This window comes from Vicia villosa, unplaced genomic scaffold, assembly GCF_029867415.1.
Source record: "Vicia villosa cultivar HV-30 ecotype Madison, WI unplaced genomic scaffold, Vvil1.0 ctg.000441F_1_1, whole genome shotgun sequence".
Taxonomy (NCBI): Eukaryota; Viridiplantae; Streptophyta; class Magnoliopsida; order Fabales; family Fabaceae; genus Vicia; species Vicia villosa.
Window position 1 is genome coordinate 147,974 of NW_026705209.1, and position 27,227 is coordinate 175,200.

Sequence of the window (27,227 nt, forward strand, 5' to 3'; positions counted from 1 at the left end):
AGAATGTGTATATTTGAGTTAAACTACATTTTAAAATTAAAATAAAGGAGGGAAGAAAAGAATTCCATGCACATCATTGCATATTTTGTATGATTATTTTATCATGATTAATATGGATTGAACTCCAATATTGTATTCTTAATTGTTTTGAATATAATGTTGGGTTTGTGTAACCTTATTCTTAATTGTTTTTGCAGTTTAAGTTGCCTTATGTTTCTCTCCGTTCTAGGATTGTTGACCGTCCCATAAAAATCGCCCTTAAATATTTTAAGGGTTACATTTTCTCTTTATGTGTTGTTTTACCTCTTCCTCAGGTATGTCTTTCTTTAATTACTCTTAACTTTCCGACTACATTTAATTACTCTTAACTTCTTCAAGAATTACTCCTAACTTTTTCAACTACATTTAATTGCAGATATTAATCATTTTTATACTTCCAAATTCCTCTATGTCTGCGGAAGAACACTATGATGCAAAGAAGCTTCTATTCTTATTGATGCTTGTGCAATATATTCTCCGCTTGTTCAGGTTTTTGCCTCGGGTGATTGGTCAGTTTCCGACCAGATTTATATTTCAGTCAGCTTGGGCGACTTTCATCATGAATATTCTCTTTTTTCTGCTATTTAGCCATATTGTTGGTTGCTGCTGGTACCTCTTTGCTCTAGAGGTGAATAATAATTTAATTCAGTTAAAGAATGTTTGAATAATTTATAACTTATAATTTGCTAACTACTTTGATTACCTTTTTTTTTCCAGAGGGTTGAACAATGTTTGATAGATGCATGCCATCTTGCTGATTTATCTATGTGCAAGACTTCGATTGATTGCAATTCTAATTGGCCGGGTAAATTTGCTGCATGGAGAGGTGATCAGGGTGCAATAGATTGCTTGAATGTCACGTCTGATGCTTTTTCTTATGGCATTTATGTTAATGCTATACCGCTTAGCATGGAAACCAGTGTCATCAACAAATATCTATATTCATTGTTTTGGGGATTTCAGGTATTCATTTTATTCCTTTATTTTCTTCCCTCATTTGTAATTCATATCACTTACCTATTATTCGCCTTATTTAATGCAGCAAATAAGTACTCTAACAAGATACCTATACCTGTCCTCAAACCAATTTGTATGGGAAGCCATCTTCAGAATGACTATCATTGGATTGGGAATATCACTTTTCACACTCCTCATTGCAAACCTTCTGAATTTTCTTCAAGGTCTCGAACAAAGGTAGAATGTTATTCTCTTACTTATGGTTCTCCTTTGTATTCTAATATATTTCTTCCTTAAGATCATAACAAAATTAAATACATTTGTTACACGTTGCTTACAGGAGCCTCGAAATGGAACTTCGAAGCCGTGATGTCGAGGAATAGATGAACCGTCGTCGCTTATCAGAAGATCTCAAAAGACATCGATAATCATATGCTTCTTTGATTGATAAGCGTGGCCTATTTTAAATGTTCATATTCTCCAGGCAAACAAATGAGGTTCAATACAATGCAAATCATTGATTTTGTCCTGTAAAAGAATGTTATTGAGTCAGTTTTATTATTTCTGCTTGCACTAGTATTTGATGTAGTGATTCAAATATAATCTATAGTATATGTTATTCTAAACTCAGAAATTACATGAGTCTGGATGCACCGATATTTGTTTAGCAACTGGAACTGAGTGGGTTCTAGAAACTTGGAAGACTCTCAAACTTAACTTAAGCTCTACATGAATTAGTTCATTTTTCAAAAGTGCTGCTTCTGGTTACCACATTTATTCTTTCTTCCAATCTTAGGTCAAACTGATATGTATGATTCAATTGCATTATGTTAGTATAATTTGCTTTACAGTAGCAAATAGAATTCAAATGTATGTTTGTAATTTATAGTTTCTTTGGGGCAACATGCTTTTGGGAGCTTTTCAGTGTTAGACCCTACTTTTGGCTTAGGTACATGACAGTAAGAGATGTGGCCTTAAATTGTGGTTCACTTGCATATGGAATTTTTGGAAGGTAAGAAACGGTCAATTATTCCGCAATAAGTGCTTGGAGACAGGATGGTAAGGAATATAAAAAATACCTCTTGGAATTGGCTGAAAACTAAATCAAGCAGCATCAAATACAAAACAACTATATCCTTAAGTTTCAAGCTGAAGGTGTTGGTTTCGATTTGGTCAAATCATCAACCAGAGAGTGGTCTAGATGAGGAGTGCTTGAAGTGTTTCAAACGAAGCTATTGTTTTGATCATTTCAGGATCTGTTGGTGTTGTAAATATCTATCTTGAGGTTCTGCAGCTCCGGTTTGTTGCTGTCTGCGCAAATTGATTTTGAATTTTGGTGTTGCAAATTCATCTTGAGGTTCTGCAGCTTTGGTGTTGCTAATATTCTTCTTGAGGTTGCTGTTTAGATGGGTTTTTTTGGCCTTTGGTTTTATGCTCTTATAAGTTATATTGTCTGCGTGTGTTCGGTGTTTTTGCTGTAGCTGTTGGCGCGGGAAGGCAACCGCTTTGCTGGAAGAATATGTTTTTGTTGGAACTGATGGGTGCAAGAAACTGTTATAGCTGTTATGCTGTTTAGGGTGTTGTTTAGTTTCGGGGGTCTGTTGCCTCTGTCAGGTTGATTGGTAGCCTTGTATTGGGTGTGAAATTTTTGCAGAATGAGGTTTGGTTTGTATTCTTGATGAATGTTGTTTTCAAAAACTAATTATGCAAGTATGTATTGATGTTTTTCGATGATATTCTTGTGTATCGCCCTTCACGGTCTTCGCATTTGCAACACTTAGAAGTTGTATTACAGCTATTGCAACATCATCAGTTGTTTGCTAAGTTTTCTAAGTGCTATTTTGGCCTCACTGCTGTGGAATACCTTGGTCGTACTATATCCAAACAAGAGGTGGAGATGAATAAATCAAAAATCCAAGCTGTCCAAGCTCACATTAGAGACCGATGCTTCAGGGTCAGGCAGTGGTGCAGTCCTTAGTCAGGAATGCCATCCTATTTCATATTATTCAAAGAAACTGCCCAAGAAAACAAAACAATCAGCCTATGTCCGAGAACTGTATGGTATAACAGAAGCTTTGGCCAAATTTCGTCACTACCTGATTGGCCACAAGTTTGTCATCAAAATGAATCAACGCAATCTTAAATCACTTACTGAACAATCTATTCCAACCCCAGGACAGTAGCATTGGCTTCACAAATTCCGTGCTACGTTTTCACCATTGAGTACAAACCAGGAGTGTAAAATATTGCAGCTGACAGCCTCTCGCGTTCTTTCTATTTGGCTCTGTCGGTACACACGCTGCAACTGGTCTCTATCATTCATTCAACAGTGACTGAGGATCCTATACTGGCGGAAATCCAGAATCATGTTTAATGGGCACCTGTCTGTCACCTCACTATCAGGTCAAGCAAAATATGTTATTTTGGAAGAATCGGTTGGTTATACCTCAAAGCACGCATATCGATTCAAGTTTTCTGGACCACTATGAGTCTATGACCAAAGATATCAGGGAGTTTGTGTCTCAATGCTTGATTCGCTTGAATAAGGACAAAAGTGATATTACCATAACCAATTCTCATGATGAGATCAAATGATCCTGAAATCCAGGAGCAAGGACGTGGAATGAGAGTGCAAACTCGTAACAGAAAGTACGTTGAGGGGTTTGTTAAATAGGAAGAGAATCACAAATAATTAGTTGTGGAATTTAATGGTGGAAACCTGACTCCCTTCTCCCTTGCTGAAGCTTATGCTTTTCTAGATCCTTCCTTAAATTCCATGTACTGTTGCATTGCAGTGATTAAAGTACAATTTCCAGCTTATTTCCTATTCCATTTAGTTACATTATTAATTCATAACATATGCCAACAAGCAAAACACTCAACAACATTACCAGCTGGATTACATCAACCTCTGCCCAGTCCACAAAAATTGGGAAGATTTGTTGCGATGGATTTTATTTCGGGACTGCCACCGTTATACTGTGAGTCTTGTGGTTGTGGATCGCTAATCCAAATTCACTTCGTTCCCCTCAAGGCTGACTATAACAGTTACAAAGTTGCAGAGGTTTTCCTGCCCACAATGGTAAAACTTCATGGGTTCCCTAAGACGACTGTGTCTGATCGGGATCTTGTGTTTACTAGCCAATTTTGGCAACATTTATTCAAACTCAGTTGTACAGCACTGGCTATGAACACGACAGATCGTCAATCTGAAGCTGTTTGTTTAGAGTTGTATCTTAGACTTTTCACGAGTCAAACTCCTCGTGTTGGTCCAAGTTACTACCATGGGCAGATTAAGGTTCAAGACTTCATTTCACACGAGTATTGGAATTACACCATTCAAAGTTGTATATGGCGGGGGCCTCTGACCACAACTGTACCGGGTTTGTTACTTCTGCCCCAAGCTATTTTCAACCACCCCACTATCATCCAAAATGGCAAACCACTTCAACAAGTTCAAGTGCTGTGGAGAGGAATGCTGCCAACTGAAGTCACATGGGAAAACTGGAATGATTTTCAGGTCCTTTATCCGAACCTTGAGGACAAGGTCCCTTGTGAACGAGGGAAGTAATGTCATGAGCTGGCAAACTAATTCTGATAAAGGAAAAGGACAACATGGAAGCAATCAAGGAGAGGTGACAATAGATCCTAACATCATGGATCCAAGGAGAGGCAAGAGAATGAAATTTCCTAACAGAAAAATTTAATGTCTGACGACATATATAAGGAGAATGGGTGCAGAGAATGTGCAAGCAAAAAGTAACGTTCCTCTTCTTCATTTTGGCATTCTTTAGTGAATGATTTATCCTCTTCTAGTTGTATTCATTTTAGCATTCTATTCTTCATTTATAGTACTCTTAAGTTCATACTTTTCCCTTTCTTTAATGATAAGTTTATTTGCTGATCCAAAAAAAATAAAGTATAAGCAATACATCATTCTTGACATCCCATATATAGTGTTGTGTTATTTTCATTACATTCATAAACTATTACTTTTGATTAATGTTACATCTTCGAAAATGAAACAAGTGTTTCATTTTCGGATCCACCAATCGAACTAAACAAATTAATTGATTTAGTTTGGTTTAATTTAATTTTAAATGACATTAAAAGTCAAAACCAAATTGATCAATATTTTTTTTTACTTAAAACTAATACAAAGGCTCTAAAGTCACTAACCTATCTAACTCACTAACCACAATATTTTCATGGTCTTCACTCAGTTTAACAATTACTTTAAGGACAATACTAACGAGTGTTCTAGGGACACTAGTTAAGAGTTTAAAATAGTATATTTTATTTATTAAATATTTGTATTAAATATAATGAAAATTAAAATAATTGACTTTTATATAAAATAAATGTATGTTTTTTTTTTAAAAATGCTTGTATTTAAATTATTGATTCATTTAAAATATATTTTATATATTTGAAATCGTTAACCAGTACTCCTGGGACATTCGTTAGCATGACCCTTATTTTAAACACAAAATTTAACGAATTACTACATAAACCAAGAAGGACATAAAATTTCGTGTATTTAATAGTAGAGGTGTACATGGACCAATTTGGATTGAGTTTGACCAAATCCATGACCTAATCCATATTGAACACTCCAGTTTAGGTGATGTAAATTAATCACCCGTTAAATCAATGGGCCGATTTGGACAAATCCACTAATTTTTGGGTTGGGTTGGATAGTGAGTTGTCAAATAATTTTTTTGTTTATTAACATTAAAAGAATAAATGATGAGTCATCATATTTTTTTCATATAAGTTTATCAAAATTTGTATTTTCTTAAAAAAAGTTAGATAATCTATTTTTAGTATCTTTTAGCATTATATAATAATAAATGATAATATCAACTAATGAATATCATCATAAAATACTAGCAACAAATTAAAGTTGCATGGCATAAAATTGTATTAGCATTAAAATAACTAAAAAGTAAAACATTCAAAATTAATTAATGTCATGGTTCACTAAAATAGTAAATGTTCAGAGAATAAAATTAATTGTAATAATAAATATTTGATTAGTGAGTCAATGGATCTTTTGAGTTTGAGTTGGATTTTACCCGAAATCTGATTTTTTTTAATAAATTTTTTAGTTTTGAAATCCATATTCATCCAATTATTCGACCCAACCCACTTTTATTTTGGGTGGATTTGACTGGGTTTTGAGGGTTGACCCATCTCATTTACACCCCTATGAAATAGGTGAGAGTATATACGGATATTTTTAACAATGGATAAGGGCATGAGTATAGGAAAATAGACAAAATAGAATAATAACAAATCATGGTAAATGAATTAAAAACTTGAAAAAGATCTCTTCGCATGTATACAACTTCATGACAACACACGTGCCAAATCGTCAATCTCCCATGACTCTTCCTTCTTTTTCAAATCTCTCTCTCTCTTAGATTATCTCGTACATAACCAAATCTACCGACGCGAATCACGACACGTGACTTTCACTTACCTACACGTGTCCCTTGTTTCGCGGAGCTTTCTCGGAGCTTCACGCGTAAAGCCAATCTCACCGTTCATTCCCTCAACCAATCAAACCATCGCAACCCTTCCCTTCCCTTACTCAACCGACCACAATTACGCTACGCAACACTAGGACACGTGTCGTAAAACAAACGGCCAATCACAAATTTTAGTTTTTTTTCCTTATCCTCAATTTTCTTTATAAATCCGCATTTCCTCCACTTTCCATTTCCCTCACTATTAGTATCACTTACAAGAGAATCGGAAAATTTGCAAATTGAGTTACTATTAGCGGAATCACTTTTTAATTTAATTTATACTTATACTTCTTTGGAAGAATGGCCTTGAGTATGACTCATCAGATCGGGAGCCTCGTTGGAACTCCGGTACCGATTGAATCGACTGGCGGAGAGGCACCGGCGAAGTTGAACGCAGCGGCGGTATGGAAAACACCAGCTATGAATCTTAGTTGTAAAGCGAGTAGGTCAGATGTTATCGCAGACGGATTATCACCTCCTATGAGTCCGATTAGATCGCCGGTACTTGGCGGAACCCGGCCAGATCTGAACGTAGCGTGTCAAGCTTTTACGATGGAAGCGGAAACGGCGGTGGAGAAGGAGCATGTATCGGGAGCGAGATCGAAGAAAGGGAAGGGAAGCGGAGTACCGGTTTATGTGATGATGCCGTTGGATAGTGTGAGTATGGGGAACGGTGTGAATAGGAAGAAGGCGGTGAATGCGGCGATGGCAGCGTTGAAGAGTGCTGGTGTGGAAGGGGTTATGATGGATGTGTGGTGGGGGTTGGTGGAGAGAGAAGGTCCGGGGGAATATAATTGGGGCGGTTATAATGAGCTTATGGAAATGGCGAAGAAGCACGGGCTTAAAGTTCAGGCGGTTATGTCGTTTCATCAATGCGGTGGTAACGTCGGTGATTCTGTCACGTGAGTCTCTCTTTCTTCGTCTTTTTTTCCTTTTTTTTAATTAAATATTTAGCATAAGTTTCTGCTAGTAGATAATTATTATATTTAAATTTTTTATTTTATTTTAATTGATAATAGTGATGAGAAAGACAGATTCGCAAGCATCTTAACAAAAGCGTACAATTGAAAGCGAGAATATTAGAATATTATCAAGTATCTATATATATTTATTTACCAATATAGTTAATATAAAATGCAAAATATATATAATTAAAAGTAATATTTCTAGTTACTTTATGCAAATGTCTAACTCATTACTGTTAGCATGATTCTGTTTTATGTAGTTTAGATTAACATAGTGAAGAAGATGATTTAGTTGGATGTGTATATATTGTGAATTTGTGATAATGATATTTTTTACATGTTTTTTGGTATGATTATATATGTTGAATTTTCTTATGTTATTATTTATCTTTAAATCATTTTAAAAAATAGTTCTAATGTTTAAGAAATATATCAATGTAAATATTGTAAGCTGTTTGTATAAAATATTTGATTTTATCCCAAAAATATGGAGTGTTGTGATTAGTTTGGTTTTTTATAAACTATAAATTGTTTTTGTATTTTATATTGTAAAATTTTTAAATATTAATTTATAAAAATAAACTGAAAATAACTAATTATTATATTTTAAATATAAAACTTCTAAAAAGAAACTGAAAAAAACCAGTAATCATATGGCATAACTAATGGAGTATAATCTTTTATTACTTCGTGTTGGCGTGGTGTTGGCGTGTCGAAGACGTAACAATAAACAAAATAACAATTTATTTATATATTAAAAATTGTGCCATTACTAATTCCAATTTTTTTAAGAATAAAAGAACATGACTAAGAAGTCAAACCTGCTTAAAATATGATTAGGATTTTAAACTTAACAACTTAAATTCTTATTTGTAATCAAGCAAGCATTAGTAATTAGTATTTTAATTAAAACATACTTGTTTGATTTAATAATTTGGAGCTTTTGAGTTGATATGAGTTTTAACATAATTTGGAGAAAAATTACCAATTTGGTCCCCTTTGTTTTTTAAAGTTCATGAGAGATTTCAAACAAGATCATAAGCTAGAAAAACTTCTTTCAAATTAAAACATACTTGATGTGGTAATGCAGCCTCGTAAAGTTTTTCTATAAGAATTGTATATGTCTGTTAATATTAGGGGTTTCTTGATTTTAATCATTTTTTACATATATTTTTTGTAATAATTTGTTGCTCTTAGAACATTATAATTGATAATGTGAACATGTGATGTGTGAGTTTAAGGCCAAAAAAATATGGTTAAAGTGTGGTTTTGTGATGGAAAGATGTAGAGATCATGTGTTTGGGGGTTGGGCTTTGTATTTTTTTTCACATTGCTTCTAAATGTAGCTTTTACTACTTGTAGTTAAAAATTGGAATTGGATCTTGAGAATTGTAATTTGGAAATATGAATTTTACTATTATTTCAATTATTTGCCTATTGTAATCTGAAACTGTTTGTATTATATTATGTATACATGAAAATTATAAATCAATTTTATAATATTTGCATAAATGTTAAAATTATGGTAAAACGTGGCGTGTTATATTATCAAAAGAAAAATAGAAGTGGCGTCTTAAATATGCAACAGGTCTTGTTTTTATTTGTGATCTCTAATAAAGTGTTTGTTTGGTTTCGTGATGGAAAAGTAGGCCACAACTACGTAATAGTAGACTAAAAGCAATTCACATGAATCACATCCACATTGCCACAAAAATGGACTAGCTAGTTGAGATTAGTGGACCCAATATCTCAATTTGTTTTGTGATCTGTGCAGCTATACTTTATGACTTTTATGTTTGAGTCAGAATTAATTTATCCAAAATATTTTTCTAAGCTAAAAACAAATTATTAAAAAAAATAAAAAACTTGAAGACAAATTTAATTTCAGAAAAAGAAAATAAAAAAAGAAAATGTAAGAAGTAAATGTAAAAAGCGCCTCCTATCCTAAAGAATTTCAAATTGATCTATGTTTAGACCCATGATGTATTGTTTATTGGCTTATATGTTGATGTTATGTGTGTCAGTATTCCCTTGCCTAAATGGGCTGTGGAGGAGATTGATAAAGATCCTGATCTTGCATATACTGATCAATGGGGAAGAAGAAACTATGAATATATATCACTTGGATGTGATACTTTGCCAGTACTTAAGGGAAGAACCCCAGTTCAATGTTATGCTGATTTCATGCGTGCTTTTAGAGACAATTTCAAGCACCTTCTTGGGGATACCATTGTGGTAAATATCTTTCCCCATTGTTTACAATTCTACCTACTTTTTTCTAGTTATGTGGGTTGTTTTTGTTGTTTCTTTTCAATTTTTAGTTGAAGTTATAAAAATGTCTATTTTAAGAAAACATGATGTTTACTATCAAAGTGTAAACTAGTTTTACACCGAATGCGACTACCAATGAGAATCAAAGTGTCAATACAATGCCACCTTCATCAAACTCCTTTTATTTGTCCATTGTAACTTGTTTTTCAAAACAATTAAAAGTTTTCACTGATTATTATATGCAAATTTAGAAATAGAAAATAAAAAAGAAGTTTTGTAATTGCATTGAACAAGAAATCTTTGAAATCAAAGTGACTCATTGTGGCTTAGACCATTGGTCTGACAATGAATTTGGCAGTATCACAGTTTTGACAAAAATGTACATTTTGAAACTTCAAAAGAAGTACTTTCACATTGTGATTTCTGAACATACACTTTTAAACATACACTTGTCACTAAGTGCATTTTTTATGCCATGTTATCTTTTGTGATACATTGTAGAGTAGTTTCTTACCAAAACTTCTGATCACTGGTACCATTCAGGAAATCCAAGTTGGAATGGGACCGGCTGGGGAGTTACGTTACCCATCATACCCAGAGCAAAATGGGACATGGAAATTCCCAGGAATTGGTGCTTTCCAATGCTTTGACAAGGTATATTTATTTATCTCTATGTCTTTCCCTTACCCTATTGAACTCTTTTTCTTTTTTAGTTGTTTTTCAAGTACCACTTTGCTTTTTGTTTCTCATACTATTAGTTTTACTTCAATGCAGTATATGTTGAGCAGTTTAAAAGCTGCAGCTGAAGCTGCTAATAAGTCAAACTGGGGAAGCACAGGCCCAACTGATGCAGGTGAATACAACAACTGGCCAGAAGATACTAACTTTTTCCGCAAAGATGGTGGAGGCTGGGATAGTGAATATGGTGAATTTTTCCTCACATGGTACTCTCAGATGTTGTTGGAACATGGTGAGAGAATTCTCACATCAACAAAATCAATCTTTGACAATACTGGAGTTAAGATATCGGTAAAAGTTGCCGGTATTCATTGGCACTATGGTACAAGGTCTCATGCTCCTGAGCTAACTGCAGGATACTACAACACCCGTAAACGCGATGGTTACCTCCCAATTGCTCAAATGTTGGCACGTCACGGTGCTGTTTTCAACTTCACATGTATTGAGATGCGTGACCACGAACAGCCACAGGATGCACTTTGCGCACCTGAAAAGCTCGTGAATCAAGTGGCTTTAGCCACCCAGAAGGCACAGGTTCATCTTGCCGGCGAAAATGCACTGCCACGGTATGATGAACATGCACACGAGCAGATATTAAAGGCGTCACAGTTGAATGTCGAAGGTAACTCGGATGACACAGAGATGTGTGCATTTACATACCTGAGGATGAACCAACATTTGTTTCAACCTGATAATTGGAGAAAGTTTGTGGCATTTGTGAAGAAGATGAAAGAAGGAAAAAGTACTGATAAATGTTGGGAGCAAGTGGAGAGAGAAGCTGAGCATTTTGTGCATGTTACACAGCCTCTTGTGCAAGAAGCTGTTGCTATGATGCACTAAGAATTGTTTGATATATAGGGTCAGGAAACAGTCACAATTAGGCGGTGAGAGTTTTAGTGAACCATCAGCTTAATTTTGTGGCTGAAGATTGTATAAATTTATATTGTATTATTGTTGTATTTTACTTCATTTTGTTACTTTCACTTTAAAACTTCTATTTGTAACCCTTTACAATAACTTATAAGGCATAATTAGTGCTTATTGTACATGAAATGCTATTTTCTTTTCTTTAATGTTTCCATAATATACTGACTTTTCTCTTTATTTTTTTTAGTCCATGGATTGTTGATTTCTTAAATCTACGATTTAGGGAAAATGGTATTATAATTCCAACATTGTCCAGAAAATGATATTATAATTCCAACATTGTCCATAATTGTTGATTGACAAACGATAATACTCAACAATGATACCTTTCTTGTGTCGTAGTGGTTGTGTCGTAGTGGTTGAGACAGAAATTCATATGATCTTGTTGGTACTTTAAATTTGACAATAACATTAAAATTGATCCTAAATAAATGACAACAAGTTTCTTTGTTGTAGTAAACCACAATTAGGTTAGGGTTTATTCTAATTGGATATGAGTGAAAAAGTTCATTATATTTTTTTATGTGAATTGCAAATAAATCAAACATAATATTTTATAAAGTTCTTGCCCGTTCTAATCTACATCAGAGCAATTTAGACCTTACAAAGAATTTAAAAACCCCTATACATGATTCTAAATTATAGAATTCGAATAATTTCAAGAATTCCTCCACATGGGTTTAGATTATAGAATTTGGTTTATGCAACCAAAAAAAACTTAACAGAGGTTTGGATTATATATTCTAAATTTTCGTGTGATATTTTTAGAACTCATTTATTTCATAAACAACAATTCCAGCATAAAAAGGTGTCTCACCCTTGTCATTTCATTAAGACTAAAGCCTCTAGATGTGTATCTGACTTTGTAAGCATGAGAACTGGTCTATCCACTAGCTCCTCTATTAGAGACCGCGTCTAAAAATACCCAACTACGAAATTAGGTAGAGTCATTCACTTTTTACACATTCGAATGCTATATGAGCCAATTAAAAAAGTGCGAATGATTAATTTTTCTATTAGTTTTCTCTAAATAAAAAGTGCTAATGAGTTAATTTGTGAGAATATCTTACCCCATTCTTTGGATCTCTCACACACTATGCGAGTTGTCTAAAATATTCCATGTTTTTGTAGTTATACTTTCGGAAGTATTTTCTTTTTTATTAAATGTTGTTTTGTTACGTAGATGTACAAACGAAAGCTTCTTTAGATGCATCTACGGAAGCATTTGATATTATATTTGCATCAGACTCTTCCTCTCCCCCATTCTTCAGTCTCTAAACCTCAAACATCAAGCTTCAAAAACCTTTTTTTCTTCCTCTCAAGCTCGGCCGATAACGTCAACATCAACTACCAAAACATTCCAACAACTTCCAAACTCAATTTAATCGGATAAGTTTTCGACGTTTCGAGTTATTTTAGAGTTTTTGAAATAGAGTTTGAATTTGATTTTTAGGTGTAGAAATGATTGGGTAGTTTTATAAATATTGTGTAGAAACAATGTATGTAGTGTTTGATGTGTAAAACAAACGATCAAGCCACCAAAATGAAGTTTTTAACCCTCTGCAACACTGACCAAATGTCATTGTTGCGTTTTAGAGATTTCATAACCTTTCGTAGATTCATCTACGGAAGAATAGAATGTTGGATCATTCCGTAGATGCATCTACAGAAGAAACCCAGTTTGGGGGCAGCAAGCCATAGGTTTAATCTTGAGTCTTGGGGGCAGCAACCTTTTAGAGTCTTGTTTGGCGTCAAATATGGATGGATATGAAACTGAAATATGAAAAATATTAGGGAAATGTTTTGAACATGAATGAACTGATTTATTTTGGTGTAATTCTTAATCCCTGTTATAAGTTGAGGTATTTGGAGTATGTTTTCCTTGAAATGTACAATGATGGTCAAGGTGAAGTTGGTAAATTTTTTTTGTCTAAAGTCAAGATAAGTCTGTTCAAAATATATGATTGGTATGCTTCAGCCCATGGCCAACAGAATAGGATTAAGCAATCATCTATTGGTTCATCGGGGGGTTCATTTGTAGGAAGTAGCGTTTCAGCAGAGCAACCAACACATTTGGCCAGAAGTATTGCTTTTAAGAGTTACTTGAAAGAGAAAAATTCAATAGATCAGAAAAATGAGATTAAGAGGTATTTGGATGAAGATAACTTTGACGGAGACGATAAGTTTGAGTTACTTGTGTGGTGGAAACAAAACTCCTCTTGGTTTCCGATTTTATCAAGCATGGCTAGGGATGTGTTTGCTACTCCTATTTCAACTGTAGCATCTGAAAGTGCCTTTAGCACTGGTGGCAGAATTTTAGACACTTTTAGGAGTTGTCTAAATCCAGATATGGCAGAGGCTTTGATTTGCACTCAGAATTGGTTGATGCCTTCTCTCGCTCAAGAATTTAAAGAACTGAATGTCCAATAGGAGTTTGAAACATCTGGAAACATTGTTACAGGTATTCTGATTTTATATTGAAATTCACACTTTTTGTATTCTGATTTTTTGAGTTGCATATGTATTTTAACATGTTCTATTTGACATTTTTTTTTCTAGAATTTCATCAAGTTTCACCCACTTCAGGAGGAGTTGGACCATCTGTTACTATACTTAGTCAATCTTCTCAATCACAACCTACATGTTGTGATTGAAAAAGCGTAAGGTATTTAGTGTTTGTTTCTATATCATCTCAATCACTTCTAGTAGCAATCAGTTTATTCTGTTTAATTTTTCCACTACAGTGTGATATGATTTTTTTTGGATATTTTGGAGTACTTGCTAAGACAAGACTCATTGGCCTACTTGGTTTTTTTGGATATGCTTAGTTTTTGAGTTAGTATATGGTGTTATTTTGCTGCATATGTGGTTCTTTTGGAAATTTCTCTATATTTTAGCAGCTTAGGTATTCTAAAACCAGTCCCTGTTATTTTGGACGTTTATCATTGAATTTTTTTATCTTTATTTATGGTGGCTATATACTTACTGTATAGTTTTTTTCAAATGCAGTACACGTTTTTTGTTGATGGAGCTTTGCTTTGCTCACAAACTTATGTGTTGGCCACAAGTTGTTACCTTGGATGACAATTATTATTTCACTTGTTTTTCCATGTTTCCCTAAGTGTTCACTTATATGATTTATTCTTGTGTGTAGTGATCACATAATGTCGGTGCGTCATCCGTGAAGAAAACAATATGGTTTGTTGCTGGATTTTGATTTCACTGAAAACTGGTTAATTTCTTACATTGTAGAGTTTATCAATACAATGCTATTGTTTCATTGAGAAGGAAATTGAGTGATTAATTTCTAATTATTTTTTCAGGTACAATGTTGATTTTTATGATGTTCCTTTGTTTGCCATTGTTGATTTCTATGATGTTTAACAAATTACAAAAAATATAGGAAGAAGAATAAATGATAGTGTTTGTGTAATTTAAAGAAGTAAGCTTCCTGGGATTAGAAGAAGATGAACATAGGAGTTAGTTTATGCAGTCAAAGTAAGTATAATTTGTGTCTCTAAATATTTCAATAAATTATTTCTCAAACAACTTATTAATTGTGTTGAGATGTTTATTGTGGAACAAATAGGAAGGATAAAGGTTCTTGAAAGAAGAAGAATCTTACTTACTTTACAGTTGTTACTTAGTGAGGAATTGGTGAGTTTGAAGATATATTAATTGTTTGTTGATTTTTTCTTAAATTTGCTATTAATGATTTTCTTTCATACTCTAATTAAAAAATTTATTTCTTTTACAGTTTGGTGTGCTGCGATGAGGTCTATGATAGATGTTGGACATTTTTTAATTGATGCTTTTATTTTAATTACTTAACCTTAATTGTGTGGATGTTATTTACCACTAAACACTCTTCTTAAATTCTTAATTGTAATTAAGCAAGCAGACCAATATATATATATATATATATATATATATATATATATATATATATATATATATATATATATATATATATATATATATATATATATATATATATATATATATATATATATATATATATATATTTAAATTTTTATATATATATGTTTTTGTCTTAATTGGACTGCTGAACTTATTTAAACAAAATAAAAACAAATTATAAAATCTATGTTTAAATAAAAACAAATTATAAAATCTATTTATTTTCTATTTTAAATTCATTATAGAACAAAGAATAAAAAAATTAAAAAAAAACATTTTTGGCCATTATAGAACAAAGAGTATATATTATTAAAAAAAAATGCAATTTTGACTCAATTTTATAGTGGCCCAAAACCGAACCAACCCATCCATCAGGACCCGTAACCCATATAAACCGAAACCCGATTAAATTAATCCTGGCCTGGGCGGAATTGGGCCTACAATTGAGAAATTCGGTTTTACATGATTGGTCCAAATTGGACCCGCAACCGCTCATAACCGACCGATGCTCATGCCTACACTGGTTTTGAGTATTCGACTTCACTTTGTGGTGGGCCTTTAGATTAATTATCTTATGATGTTTATGATCTAATAATCATAATGTTTATGATATTTATTACTATCTAACAATTATGATGTTTATTATTTAGTATTATCGACATCTAATTATTACGATGATCATAGTGTTGGTAAAATTTTGAATCCACACCCACATTTTTTAGTATTACAATCCAAAATTAATTTGTTACTACTTCCACTTGATCTTGTATTTGTATCTAAGCAAGTACGTAAGAGTCATTTTATTTCTAATTCTAATATCTCCAATCTATATTATTAAAACTTATAACTGTAAACACATGATTGTTTTTATTCATAATAAATGAAGATATATCTTTTAAGATAATCATATTATTTTTTAAAAAAAGGTACATATTAATAAATCAGGAAATTCTAAAACAAGTTCAAACACAATTTTCTTAAAGTTTTTTCTGGTTAAATTCTAAAAAAATTATATATCAGAAATGTCTTGTAGGGTACACTCATAATAAATCAGGAAAGGTTAAAAATAAAATTGAAAAATAAAGTTTAAAACATTAAAAAATTTCTTTAAAATACGTGTATAAAAAAGTTTGACTCTATCAATTAATTACAAACATTTATTGGTTTAAAATATTTGACTTTTATTTTAGTTTTTTTTAAAATAATAAATTGAATGATTATGATATAAAACACATACAATTAAACTCAAAATTAAGAATATTATTGGTAAGGCTATAGAAAGAGTTTTTAACTTTTAGTTTTTAGTTTTTCAGCTTATATAAATAAAAAAAGCTCTGTTTGATAACTGTTTTTAACTTTTAGCTTTTTTTACTAGCTTCTATCTTCTTTTTTTTAAAAACTATTTGAAGTAGCTATTGAATTTGTAGTTTTTAACTTGTGACATTTTCTTGCATTTATACTCTTATTATTTTAACAAAAATCAATTTTTACTTTTCAATGTAGTATTAGCTTTTACCTTAGGATATATATTATGATCCAATGTTTAATGTTTTTAATAACATCTAAATTATACAATAAATTTTGAAATAGTGTTAATATTTCCCAAGTTAGTGAAACATAATCGAAGAATTAATGAGATTAACTGAGACGAAGAAAATTAAAAATTTTGTTGTATTTTTATGGTATAATATTAAATAAAAATTAATTTTATAATATAATATGATAAGATAAATAAATCACACATTTTATAATAAGAATGTTTTTTTGTGTTATTTTGTATTTATCTGCTAGTGTAACAGCTAATTTATCAAACACTCAAATTATCTTATCAACTACCAGCTATAAGCTATTAGTTATCAGCTACCTGCTATCAGTCATTAACTACCAACTACCAGTTAGTTTTACCAAACAAACAGAGCCTAAATAGCACTCAAAAGAGATAAAACTGGTATATTTTACGTTTTGTAGGAGTGGAAAAAGAATGTATAAAAGTTTCTAATTCAATATAGAATAACTCCAATTGTTTATGACACTTCAGTATTCAATATAAAATAACTCCAATTGTTTATGACACTTCAGTATTTGGAATTATTATTGCAGCGACAAGGGCACCTGTGGCACTTTTTAAGGAAAATAAATGGAGTTTTATGTTGAATAATGTATAACTTTAACTTTTAAGACATTAAAAACACAACTTTTAAATTAATATTAAGAAAATTGGTTTATTAACTACTGTAACTTCTATCCTTAAACCATATGTAAATATTTTTTATAAAATGCTTAAATGTAGTATTTTTTTTACTAAAAAATATTCGTTCATTCAAATTGAAAAATACATCATCATTACAAATTCAAGATCGCTAAAAACTGAAAAAGGTGAATCTGCAAACAATCTTGCAGTACCTAGGTTAATAGCAGATAACGGCAACATAAAAGTGCCTACAAAAATGACAATAAAAGTCAGCAAAATATTCATACTTCTGGATCTGCAACATTGACGCGCAGGTCTTCCTCAGACCTGCAATGATTTTGAAGTGAATATGTCAATCTGAACCAACAAACACCGTACTAAGACGGAAAAATCAACAAATACCGTACTAAGACAGGAAAACCAACAAACACCGCACAAGACGACGAAAGTTGATGGGTGATTTCTAGCCAAAAATGGCCAAAAACCACCCCTACTATGAAAGAATGAAAAGAGTTGAGAGGAGAAAAGTTGAGAGGTGCCTAATCAAATGTGAATTTATGTAGCTAACTTTGCGTATTAAATTAATTAATCTAATTGAGATTTGGAAAGTTAAATGATAGCAAGCAATTCCTATCAAAGTTATACTCTAGGGTTTTAACTAGAAAGAGCAAGAACACTAAAATAATAAAATAGAATTAAAGAAAATAAAATACTTTTTCATTTGATTGATTATTTTTTCATCTCTCAATAGATACATATATAGTAGTAGTGAATAGTAACTAAAGACTTAATAACTAATTAAAGCCCAAACTATCCTAAGAATATTCTAGAAAACATCATAATATAAAATAACTCCCAATACATCAAAATACTAATAAAACTCATTTAACTAATAATAAATTATTCTATTAATCTCCCTATCATTGGCGCGGGGTTCACATGAACCTTGTCCTCAAGGTTCGAAAATAAATATGAGAGTGGAGATATTGTTCCCGGATCCCATTGAGTAACAAAAGTAAGAAGCCACCCTTTGGTAAATGCTATCACAAAACCACCAATGAATGTTGCTATCAGTTGCAGAAATTTCCCAACCTTCTCATGATTAACCAATATTAAGTAGCTCAAATAGGAATTATCATATTCATTACCAGCAATAAACTCTGAATCTGTAAAAGAAACCTATTGCCATTTGGGAAAATTATAGGACTCATTAGTAACAGTCCCTGGAGAAGGGGAACAATCCAGATTTGTAGTAAACAAGTTAGCATTTTGATGGCCTTTGCAACTTATAACTGTTTCCATCATCTTATAGAGACTAAGTAACGCATTGTCTAGTTCACCGACATCATAGTACCCTTGGATCAAGATGGACCAAGTCTTGATATCAGGCCTGCAATCGCAAGGTTGCATTTCCTCGATTACCTTATGCGCTTCTTCGAACCTCCTCGTCTTACAAAGATAGAAAATAATTTGACTATACGTGATGTTATACGGCTTATCACTTCCTGAGATGCTCTTTAAAAGTATAACACAATCCGAAACCGACGGCTTATATGAAATATTCATCATATGCTCATAAAGTTTCACAACATCCTCCATCATCCTATTCTTTTGAAGCTGTCTCGATATCTTTATGTAAGTATCAAGATCAAATTCATGATCGACACTCTTCATCTCCTCAAGAACACTCCAAAACTCCTCAATCGATTCCATCTTAGCAAGAACTCTAGAAACTGCATTGTAAGTCACTGTACTATGTTGATAACCATATTGCTTCCCAACCCAATGAAAGAACTTGTAAGCCTTTTTAAAGGAGAACTTCGAACCTCTCTCAAAACCCTAATCACAACATTATCCGAAAGCTGAATCTTAACCTTCAAAAGTTTGATCTCAACCTTATCATCATCATTCCAACCAGACCCTAAAATGATACCAACAACCTTTTTGACTACACTCTACATAGCATTTTGGTGAATCATGCCATTGTAGAAATGTGAAAGAGCTGAAACATCACTATTCAGTTTTTCCTTTTTAAAACCTGTTGAAATTGTCAAATAGGTCTCTTCATCAAGGTAAAACCCTTTCTCCTTCAGAGTCCTTAGAGTGATCCAACACTCTTTCATTTTCTTATTACTCGCTAAAACCCTAAGAACTAAGCTATAAAGTGAAGAACTCGATAAAACCCATTCTCTCTCACTTACCCAATTGAAAGAGGAAAAAACTTTAACTGGGTTTCTATCCAATCGCTCCAAAACGTAAACAACAGTTTCATGGGTTAATGATTGACGATGATTTTCTAACTTCTTCTCCACCTCTTCGAACCAGTCGTTTAAGAAAACAAGCTCTAAAATGGAGTTTGGTTTGGAAGAAAAGTAGAGTTTTTATGAGAGTTGTGAGAAGAGAATGAGTCGTGAGAGCGATTGAAAAGGGGGAGTGAAATGGAGGAAGAAGACAAATGAGTCACCTGGTTCCGAGTTGCGAGAACTCGGGTAGCGAGTGATGAGTTGAAGAATATGAGGGAAGAGATATTGCCTCTGGTGAGGACATGTTCGCCGGGATTGGGTTTGGGTTTTTGGGGGAAAAATCATGGAGTGAACGAATCGGTTAAAATCGTAGCTAGGAACGATATCGTCACTTCTGATTCCGTTATTGTGAGTGAATGATGAATAAATTTCTTTGTGTTGTTGTTTGTCATCATCATCTTCAAGTACTTGTTGCTCGTGGTGACGAGGAAGCTTGAGTAGGTCAATGAAATCGTTGGTGGACGGAGCGGGAGATCTGTGAGAGAGATTCAGATCCATTATCTGCTTGTCCATAAACGACGACGTATTCATTGATGTTGTGGCCTCCGATGAGATCAGAGGTCTTTGAGATCTGTGTGGCAAAAGGTTTTTGGTGGGTTTTGATATGGGGAAAGAATAAGGTGTGGATTTGGTGTTGAGAGAGAAGGGTGTATGTGAAGGTTTTTGTGAATTTTGTTTTGAGTTTTTCTTAAAAGAGGGATGAGTGACTTGGAGATACATATCAAAATCTCTTCTATTTCTAGAATGTGTTTGATATTGATGACAAATTGTGGAAGAGGTGTTTGTTGGTTGGAGTTGTTGATGATAATTATTGTAGTCATATGAATAAGGAGATGATGAGTAGGATGAATATGGGTTAGGGTTAGGTGGAGGTGGTGAATATCCATGATTTGGATACAAACTTGGTGATGATGATCCAACACAAGAGTAACATGGTGTAAAAAGTTCTCATGGAAAAGATGGAAATGAAAATGTGGTAGGAGGTATAAAATAAGGGTTTATGGGATAGGTAGGAGGAATACTCCATGGATGATATGAAGGTCTGTGATAAGGATAATCCATAGGAGGATTTGAGTACATGGATGAAAGCACCAATTGATAGGAAGCAATTCCTATCAAAGCTATAATCTAGGGTTTTAACTAGAAAGAGGAAGAACACTTAAATAACAAAATAGAATTAAAGGAAATAAAAGACTTTTTCATTTGATTGATTATTTTCCCATCTCTCAATGAGCACCTATATAGTAGTAGTAAATAGTAACTAAAGACCCAATAACTAATTAAAGTCCAAACTATCCTAAAAAATATTCTAGAAAACATCATAATATAAAGGAAAATACTATTTGTTACGAAGGAACAAATAGAAGAATGACAAGAATTACACTAAACCCACCCCATGCCACGTTTATATATTTTTCTAACTAAACATTTTGCCTTCGTGTGTTTAGTTTCTTACCCAGTAGAATAGCTCTGATATAAAATAACTCCCATACATCAAAATACTAATAAAATTCATTTAACTAATAATAAATTATTCTATTAATCTCTCTATCATTAAATCTTAATGTAATAATGTCAATTGATAATAAAGAAAATAAAACTTGTTGACATTTATAGCAGGTCAATCTACAAGGTCCATCCTATAACCGTAGCTATATTAGAGGGTCCACATTTTATAGATGCGTTATTTTTCTTCAAACTGACGGTATAACCCTCAATATTTTCAAAATTTAATCTAATTTTTCTATGTAAAGCTTGATCATATAGACTCCCTTGATCTTACTTTATCTATAAGTAAGGGAAAAAAAGTTTAGGGATTAAAATGAAGCACGATATTATACACTTATTCTAACTTATATTTGGAATTAGTTAAAGAAAAAAATTTAGTGAAAATATAAAAAGTGTACATAAATATCTTTTACAAAGTAAAAATAGAAAAAAGTTATATATTTATAAAAGAAAATTATATATTTATCATATTTTTATTAAAAATATATATATATATATATATATATATATATATATATATATATATATATATATTATATATATATATATATATATATATATATATATATATATATATATATATATATATATATATATATATATATATATATAAATCACACCTAAAGATTATATGTAAAAAGATTGAAGGTAAATTTTCTCCTTAATTTAATATCACAGTCATATCGTACGTTAATTAAAAATTAATATTCTCAGTATTAAAAAAATACGTTGTAGTGATCTTTATATACAAGGTGGCGGTTACTTGCCGGTTCCCAAACATCCGCGTAATGTGTTGTAAATTTTTACATATTTCTTTGGTAAAAAAAATAGATATCCTCTATATTCTCTTACTTCGGTTCTGTTTGGTAAAACTAACGGGTAGCTGATAATGATTTGTAGTTGATAGTTGGTAGTTGGTAGCTGATAGCTGATAGCTGGTAGCTGGTAGCTGATAAGTTAATTTGAGTGTTTGGTAAATTAGCTGTTATACTAGCTGATAAATACAAAATGACATAAAAGGACATTCTTAATTAAGAAATCGATAGTCTCATTATATTATTATATTATTGTATTATATAATTAAATTATTGTTTATAAAATAAAAATACGTACATTAGCAAACACATGCCAAAAAAATTAATATAAATTAAAATTAAAAATTACATTATATATAAATTTTAAATGAACTTATATAATAAAATTTATATATAAATTTAATGGGATATATAAAATAACATCATTACAATTTTGAATTCAATTATATTAATTTAAAATAATAATCTCTTAATATTTTATAAGGTATGTAATTTTAATGTCGTTAAAAAAATAGTAAATATTACATTTTTTTAATCGATACGAATATAATTATACAACGCAAAAATTATTTTATATATATATATATATATATATAATGGTAAAATTGTATTTTTGTTAAAATAATAGGGGTATAAATGAAATAAAAAGTCACAAGCTAAAAGCTCAAAAGCTACTTTAAATAGCTTTTGAAAAAAAAAGCTAAAAGCTAGTAAAAAAGCTACAAGCTAAAAGCTAAATATCAGTTACCAAACAGAGTTTTTTTGTTAATATGAGCTGAAAAGCTAAAAGCTAAAAGCTCTTTTTTTGGTGGTATCAAATAGACTCTTCTTAAGATGAGTATATGCTTTTTTTCTAGATTTATTTAATGTGATGATATTAAAGTGTACTCCCTCTGTTTTAAGTGTCATTTTAGCGTAAAACTCTTCGATTAAAATAATATATTATTAAAGTTATTTTTTTTATTATATTCTTATTTATTTTCTCTTTTCAAATAAATTTATTCACATACTTTTTTTTCCAATAATTAATTAAAAAATAATTAATTTTATGAAAAATGTGAAGTGAAGTTATTGAGAAAGTTAAGGTATAATTGACAAATTATAACATTAAGTTATAAAACAACACTTAAATAAAAGAAAAAAAAATCTAAAATGACACTTTCAAAAGAACCGGGTGAATAATAATTAAATAAGAAAATACTTATTAATGTCTTAAGCGAATATATTAAAGACCTAAAATGACTTTGTAAAGAAATTTGGTAATTGATCTTTGGATGAAACTGGTAATAACTTTGTAAAGAAATTAGTTTTTAGGTTCTTTCGTGGAAATCAGATTGACTGCAATGTGAAATGCACTTTAATTGTCGTAGAACAATACATGTGTTTCAATGTACTTAATTTGTAAGATCTTTAAAAAGGTATATAAATCATTGTAGCTCACATGTAGCTGCTGCAAGTTTCCGATACTCTACTTCGGATTAGGATCTTGATATTTTAAGTTACTTCTTTATTCTCCGCGAGATTACTGACTTGCCAAAAAATATACATCGCCATATGATGAATCTTGTTGTGTCTAGGCATTGTGCCTAGTCTGCATCAGAATAGCCATTCAATTGAATGATCAAATCTCTAGGTAACATATGCCTCGATCTGGACAAGTTTTGAGGTATTTCAAAACTTTGTTGGCTACATTGAAGTAATTGTATGATATGAAAAGAATTGGTTGAGTTACTGTGTGGAGAATTTGATATTTTGTCTAATTGCATTCAAGTATAATAATCTACCTATTAACCTTCTATAGATAGAAGTGCCATGATAAAGAGCACTTGAATCTTGGAGTAACTTTAGTTAGGGATAGGGGGTGTTGACACATATTTGGAGTTCATTAATCCTGAATCTTCTAGTAGATAAATACAAATTTTCCTTTGGTAAAAAGATATTCCACTATTTGAATGTACCACTTCAATACCAAGAAAATACTTAAATTGCCCTAATTCCTTGTTTTTGAAGGAATTGTGTAGAGCTGTCTTTAGAGATTTGAACTCATCAATATTATTGCCAGTAATTATTACATCATCTACATAAACTAAAAGAATTGTAAATAAAGATGGCAAATTTTTTTTATAGTGAATGGTCAATATTAGCTTGTTTGTTTGATGTTCTAAAAGAAATATTGTGAGTCTCTCATTCCATCTCCTACTAGCACGTGTAAGTGCATACATTAACTTAACAAGCTTACACACCTTGTTGAGATTAGAAGTAGGAAGACTAGGAGGAACAATCAGGTAAATATTCCCTTGAAGCCTACCATACAAGAATGCAGTGTTTACATTTAATTGGTGTAAAGTCCACTTGTAAGAGATGTCAATGCTTTAATGATTTTGATACTAGTGAGTTTGGCAACTGGAGAGTATGTGGCAAAATAGTAATGATCATAAATTTGATTTTACTCCTTTGAAACTAATCTAGATTTAAATCTATAAATAGAACCATCGTCTACATGTTTGATTTTGTATAACCACACGCAACCAGTTGACTTTACATTTGGAGGTAAATCTATAAATTTCCATGTTGAAATTTACATACGTGCATTAAGTTCAAGTTGCATGACTTGTTTCCAACATTAAAATTTGAACGGCCCAACATAAGACTTATGTTAAGGAAAAAGAATAATGAGTATATGGTTTATTTTCCTTGTTGGCATATGAAATAAAATTATATAAAGGATAAAGATTACCTTAAGACTATTGGTGTGTGATATTAGTGGCATTGCAAATAATGTCATGTAGATAGGAAGGATGTTATCTTACTTTAGAAGATGTTTTGGTTGGTATGGAAGAAATTTCATGATTGGTAATGTCATGATAGGAAGTATGTGAACAATTTATTTAAGTTGATGCATTTGGATCAAAGGTTGTGGTAAGATTGTATGTGTTGAAATTTTCAGGCATATATGGGAAATAACGCCTAGATGCATATGTTAATGTTGAAGTTATTTGGTAAGGAAATATGTTTTCATGAAATGAAACATGCCTTGATACAAATATTTCTTTTGAAGTCATGTCAAGAAGGACGTTGTTTTTCATGCCAGGTGCATAACATTAGAAAATGCATTTTCTTGCCTTTTGGTCAAGTTTGGTCATGTGCACATGAAGGCTAAAGACATAACATTATGAGCCAAACACTTAGTTTGAGTTTATGTCAGGGATTATTCTCTCATGCAAGATTTTTTAAGGTGATTTGTTCGGCACAATTGGAGGTGTAACTCTATTTATGATGAATATGTAAAATTGAATGACATAAGACCTAAAATGTTTTGGTAGTTTGTATTAGTATAAAAGGGATATGCCAATATTTAATATATGTTTATGCTTTCTTTGAGTTCTACCATTTTAGCACATGATTTTTGGTGAACAATGCTTTTGGAAGTATACAATTGGTTTAGCATGAACTCATGCCCATTATATGTTCTATCAGGTCTTAGGTGTTATGTTGAATTGATTTACAATCATGAAAATGAAGTTTTGGACATGTAGTGTTACTTCTTCTTTGGTTTTAAGTAATATGATTCATAAAAATCTGGTGTGGTCATCAAGTATGGTTAAGTAATACTTACGGTTGTGCACAAAAGAAACAACTAATGGGTCCTAAATGTCAAAATGCAGTCGTTCAAATATGCTAAAGGCTATATGATGACTTGAATTAAATTATAATTTTTTGTCTAGCTAAATGACATATGCCATAAGTGGTTTTATTATAAAATGAAAAAAAGTACAACTGAGACATTTGTGTAAGTCTCTTAAGATATGGATGGTATAGGAATTAATAATTATGTGTACTAAAAGTATTGATTAAGTCAATCATGTTGTGTTTATTGACTTGGAATTCAGGATTAGAGCCATATATCGACAGTTTATATAATCCTTCCAGAGAACGCATTCTGGGGAAACTATTCTGGACCGGTTGGAAGAGATAGTATGCTCGACCCAGAGAACGCATTGATTCACTCAATCGCTTGCCGCATAGGGGTATTATCCTAGGGAAGAGCATGAGAAATTCAAGTCCAAGATACATCCAACGACTCCCCGTATTCCACGCCTGAAGAGTAACAAATGATTATAGCCGCTCTTGTATATAAGTGGAAAACACATCATTCTCAAGGTACACAATTTCAAATTTAAACCTCATTCACTCATCTCACTCTCATAGTGACTTGAACGTTAGAGTAATAACATTGTAGGTCAACCTCTCCTTTACCTCATAAGAAGTTCAAGTTCACCGTTGCATCAAGCAACCTCGGTTCTTCAATCAATTCTGATTTTATAACGGAATAATTATTTTAATAAGTTTTATGTTTAAACAAAATTTGATATAAAATAAAAGTCAACTCATAAAGAGACAATATTAACCTTATTTTTTTCTACCTTTATTTTCTTTACAACTACAGTAAAATTCATGAATCATCTCATACGAAATAGGAAAAATGAAAGGCAGTAAGTTATGGCAGGACCATCTAACTTGGTCAGAAATTAAAGAAGTGTGGTTTAAGGCACACGGTGATCACGACCTTCCCTCTCACCTTCCTCTCCAATCTTCTTCTTCTCTTTAAGAAGAAAATGACCCTTTGTGGGGTTTCACTATTTTCAATACACTACAACAAAAATCACTTCTGGCAACAACGCAAAACCGCAGGCTAAAGTGCAATAACCGTAGCCTTAGGCTTTAGGGGGCGGTTTATCAGCTGTGGAATATACCGCCGTTGCCTATTCGTATAGAGCGCGGTTTTTTCATTTTTACCCACGAAATCCAAATACCGTCGCCTAAAGCAACAAAAGTCCACGGTTTTAGTTATAGTTTTAAGCCGCGGTTTTTTACTAACAACACAAAAAAACCGTCCCCAAAAGAAGAAAATGCATCGGTTTGTAAGAAGCAACAAGTAAAAACCGTAGCAATTGTATAGTTTCATTTAAACGAACCGCGCCTTAAAATTAGGAAAAGTCCACGGTTTTGAATTAACAACATGTAAAAACTGTTGCCTATGAATTGGAAAAATAATA

General features: G+C 32.0%; 1 protein-coding gene and 1 pseudogene across 1 annotated transcript; one reads left to right on the forward strand and one right to left on the reverse strand.

Annotated features, from left to right (window-relative positions):
* The first annotated feature begins 6,726 nt into the window (after window positions 1–6,726).
* On the forward strand, window positions 6,727–11,577 carry LOC131628291 (beta-amylase 1, chloroplastic-like). The gene is made up of 4 exons (XM_058899141.1): window positions 6,727–7,432; window positions 9,520–9,730; window positions 10,310–10,420; window positions 10,541–11,577. Exons 1-4 carry the CDS (start codon window positions 6,831–6,833, stop codon window positions 11,342–11,344), a joined length of 1,728 nt encoding a protein of 575 aa, XP_058755124.1. The 5' UTR covers window positions 6,727–6,830; the 3' UTR covers window positions 11,345–11,577.
* A 6,866-nt stretch (window positions 11,578–18,443) lies between these two features.
* LOC131628296 (pentatricopeptide repeat-containing protein At3g48250, chloroplastic-like) lies at window positions 18,444–19,666 on the reverse strand (annotated as a pseudogene).
* Between the last annotated feature and the right edge of the window lie 7,561 nt (window positions 19,667–27,227).

Excerpts from the sequence above, each read along its gene's own strand:
- LOC131628291 (XM_058899141.1), top strand. The coding sequence starts at position 6,831 with ATGGCCTTGAGTATGACTCATCAGATCGGGAGCCTCGTTGGAACTCCG. Across the intron at positions 7,433-9,519 it reads AACGTCGGTGATTCTGTCAC|TATTCCCTTGCCTAAATGGG; the intron begins GTGAGTCTCTCT and ends TATGTGTGTCAG. Across the intron at positions 10,421-10,540 it reads CTTTCCAATGCTTTGACAAG|TATATGTTGAGCAGTTTAAA; the intron begins GTATATTTATTT and ends ACTTCAATGCAG.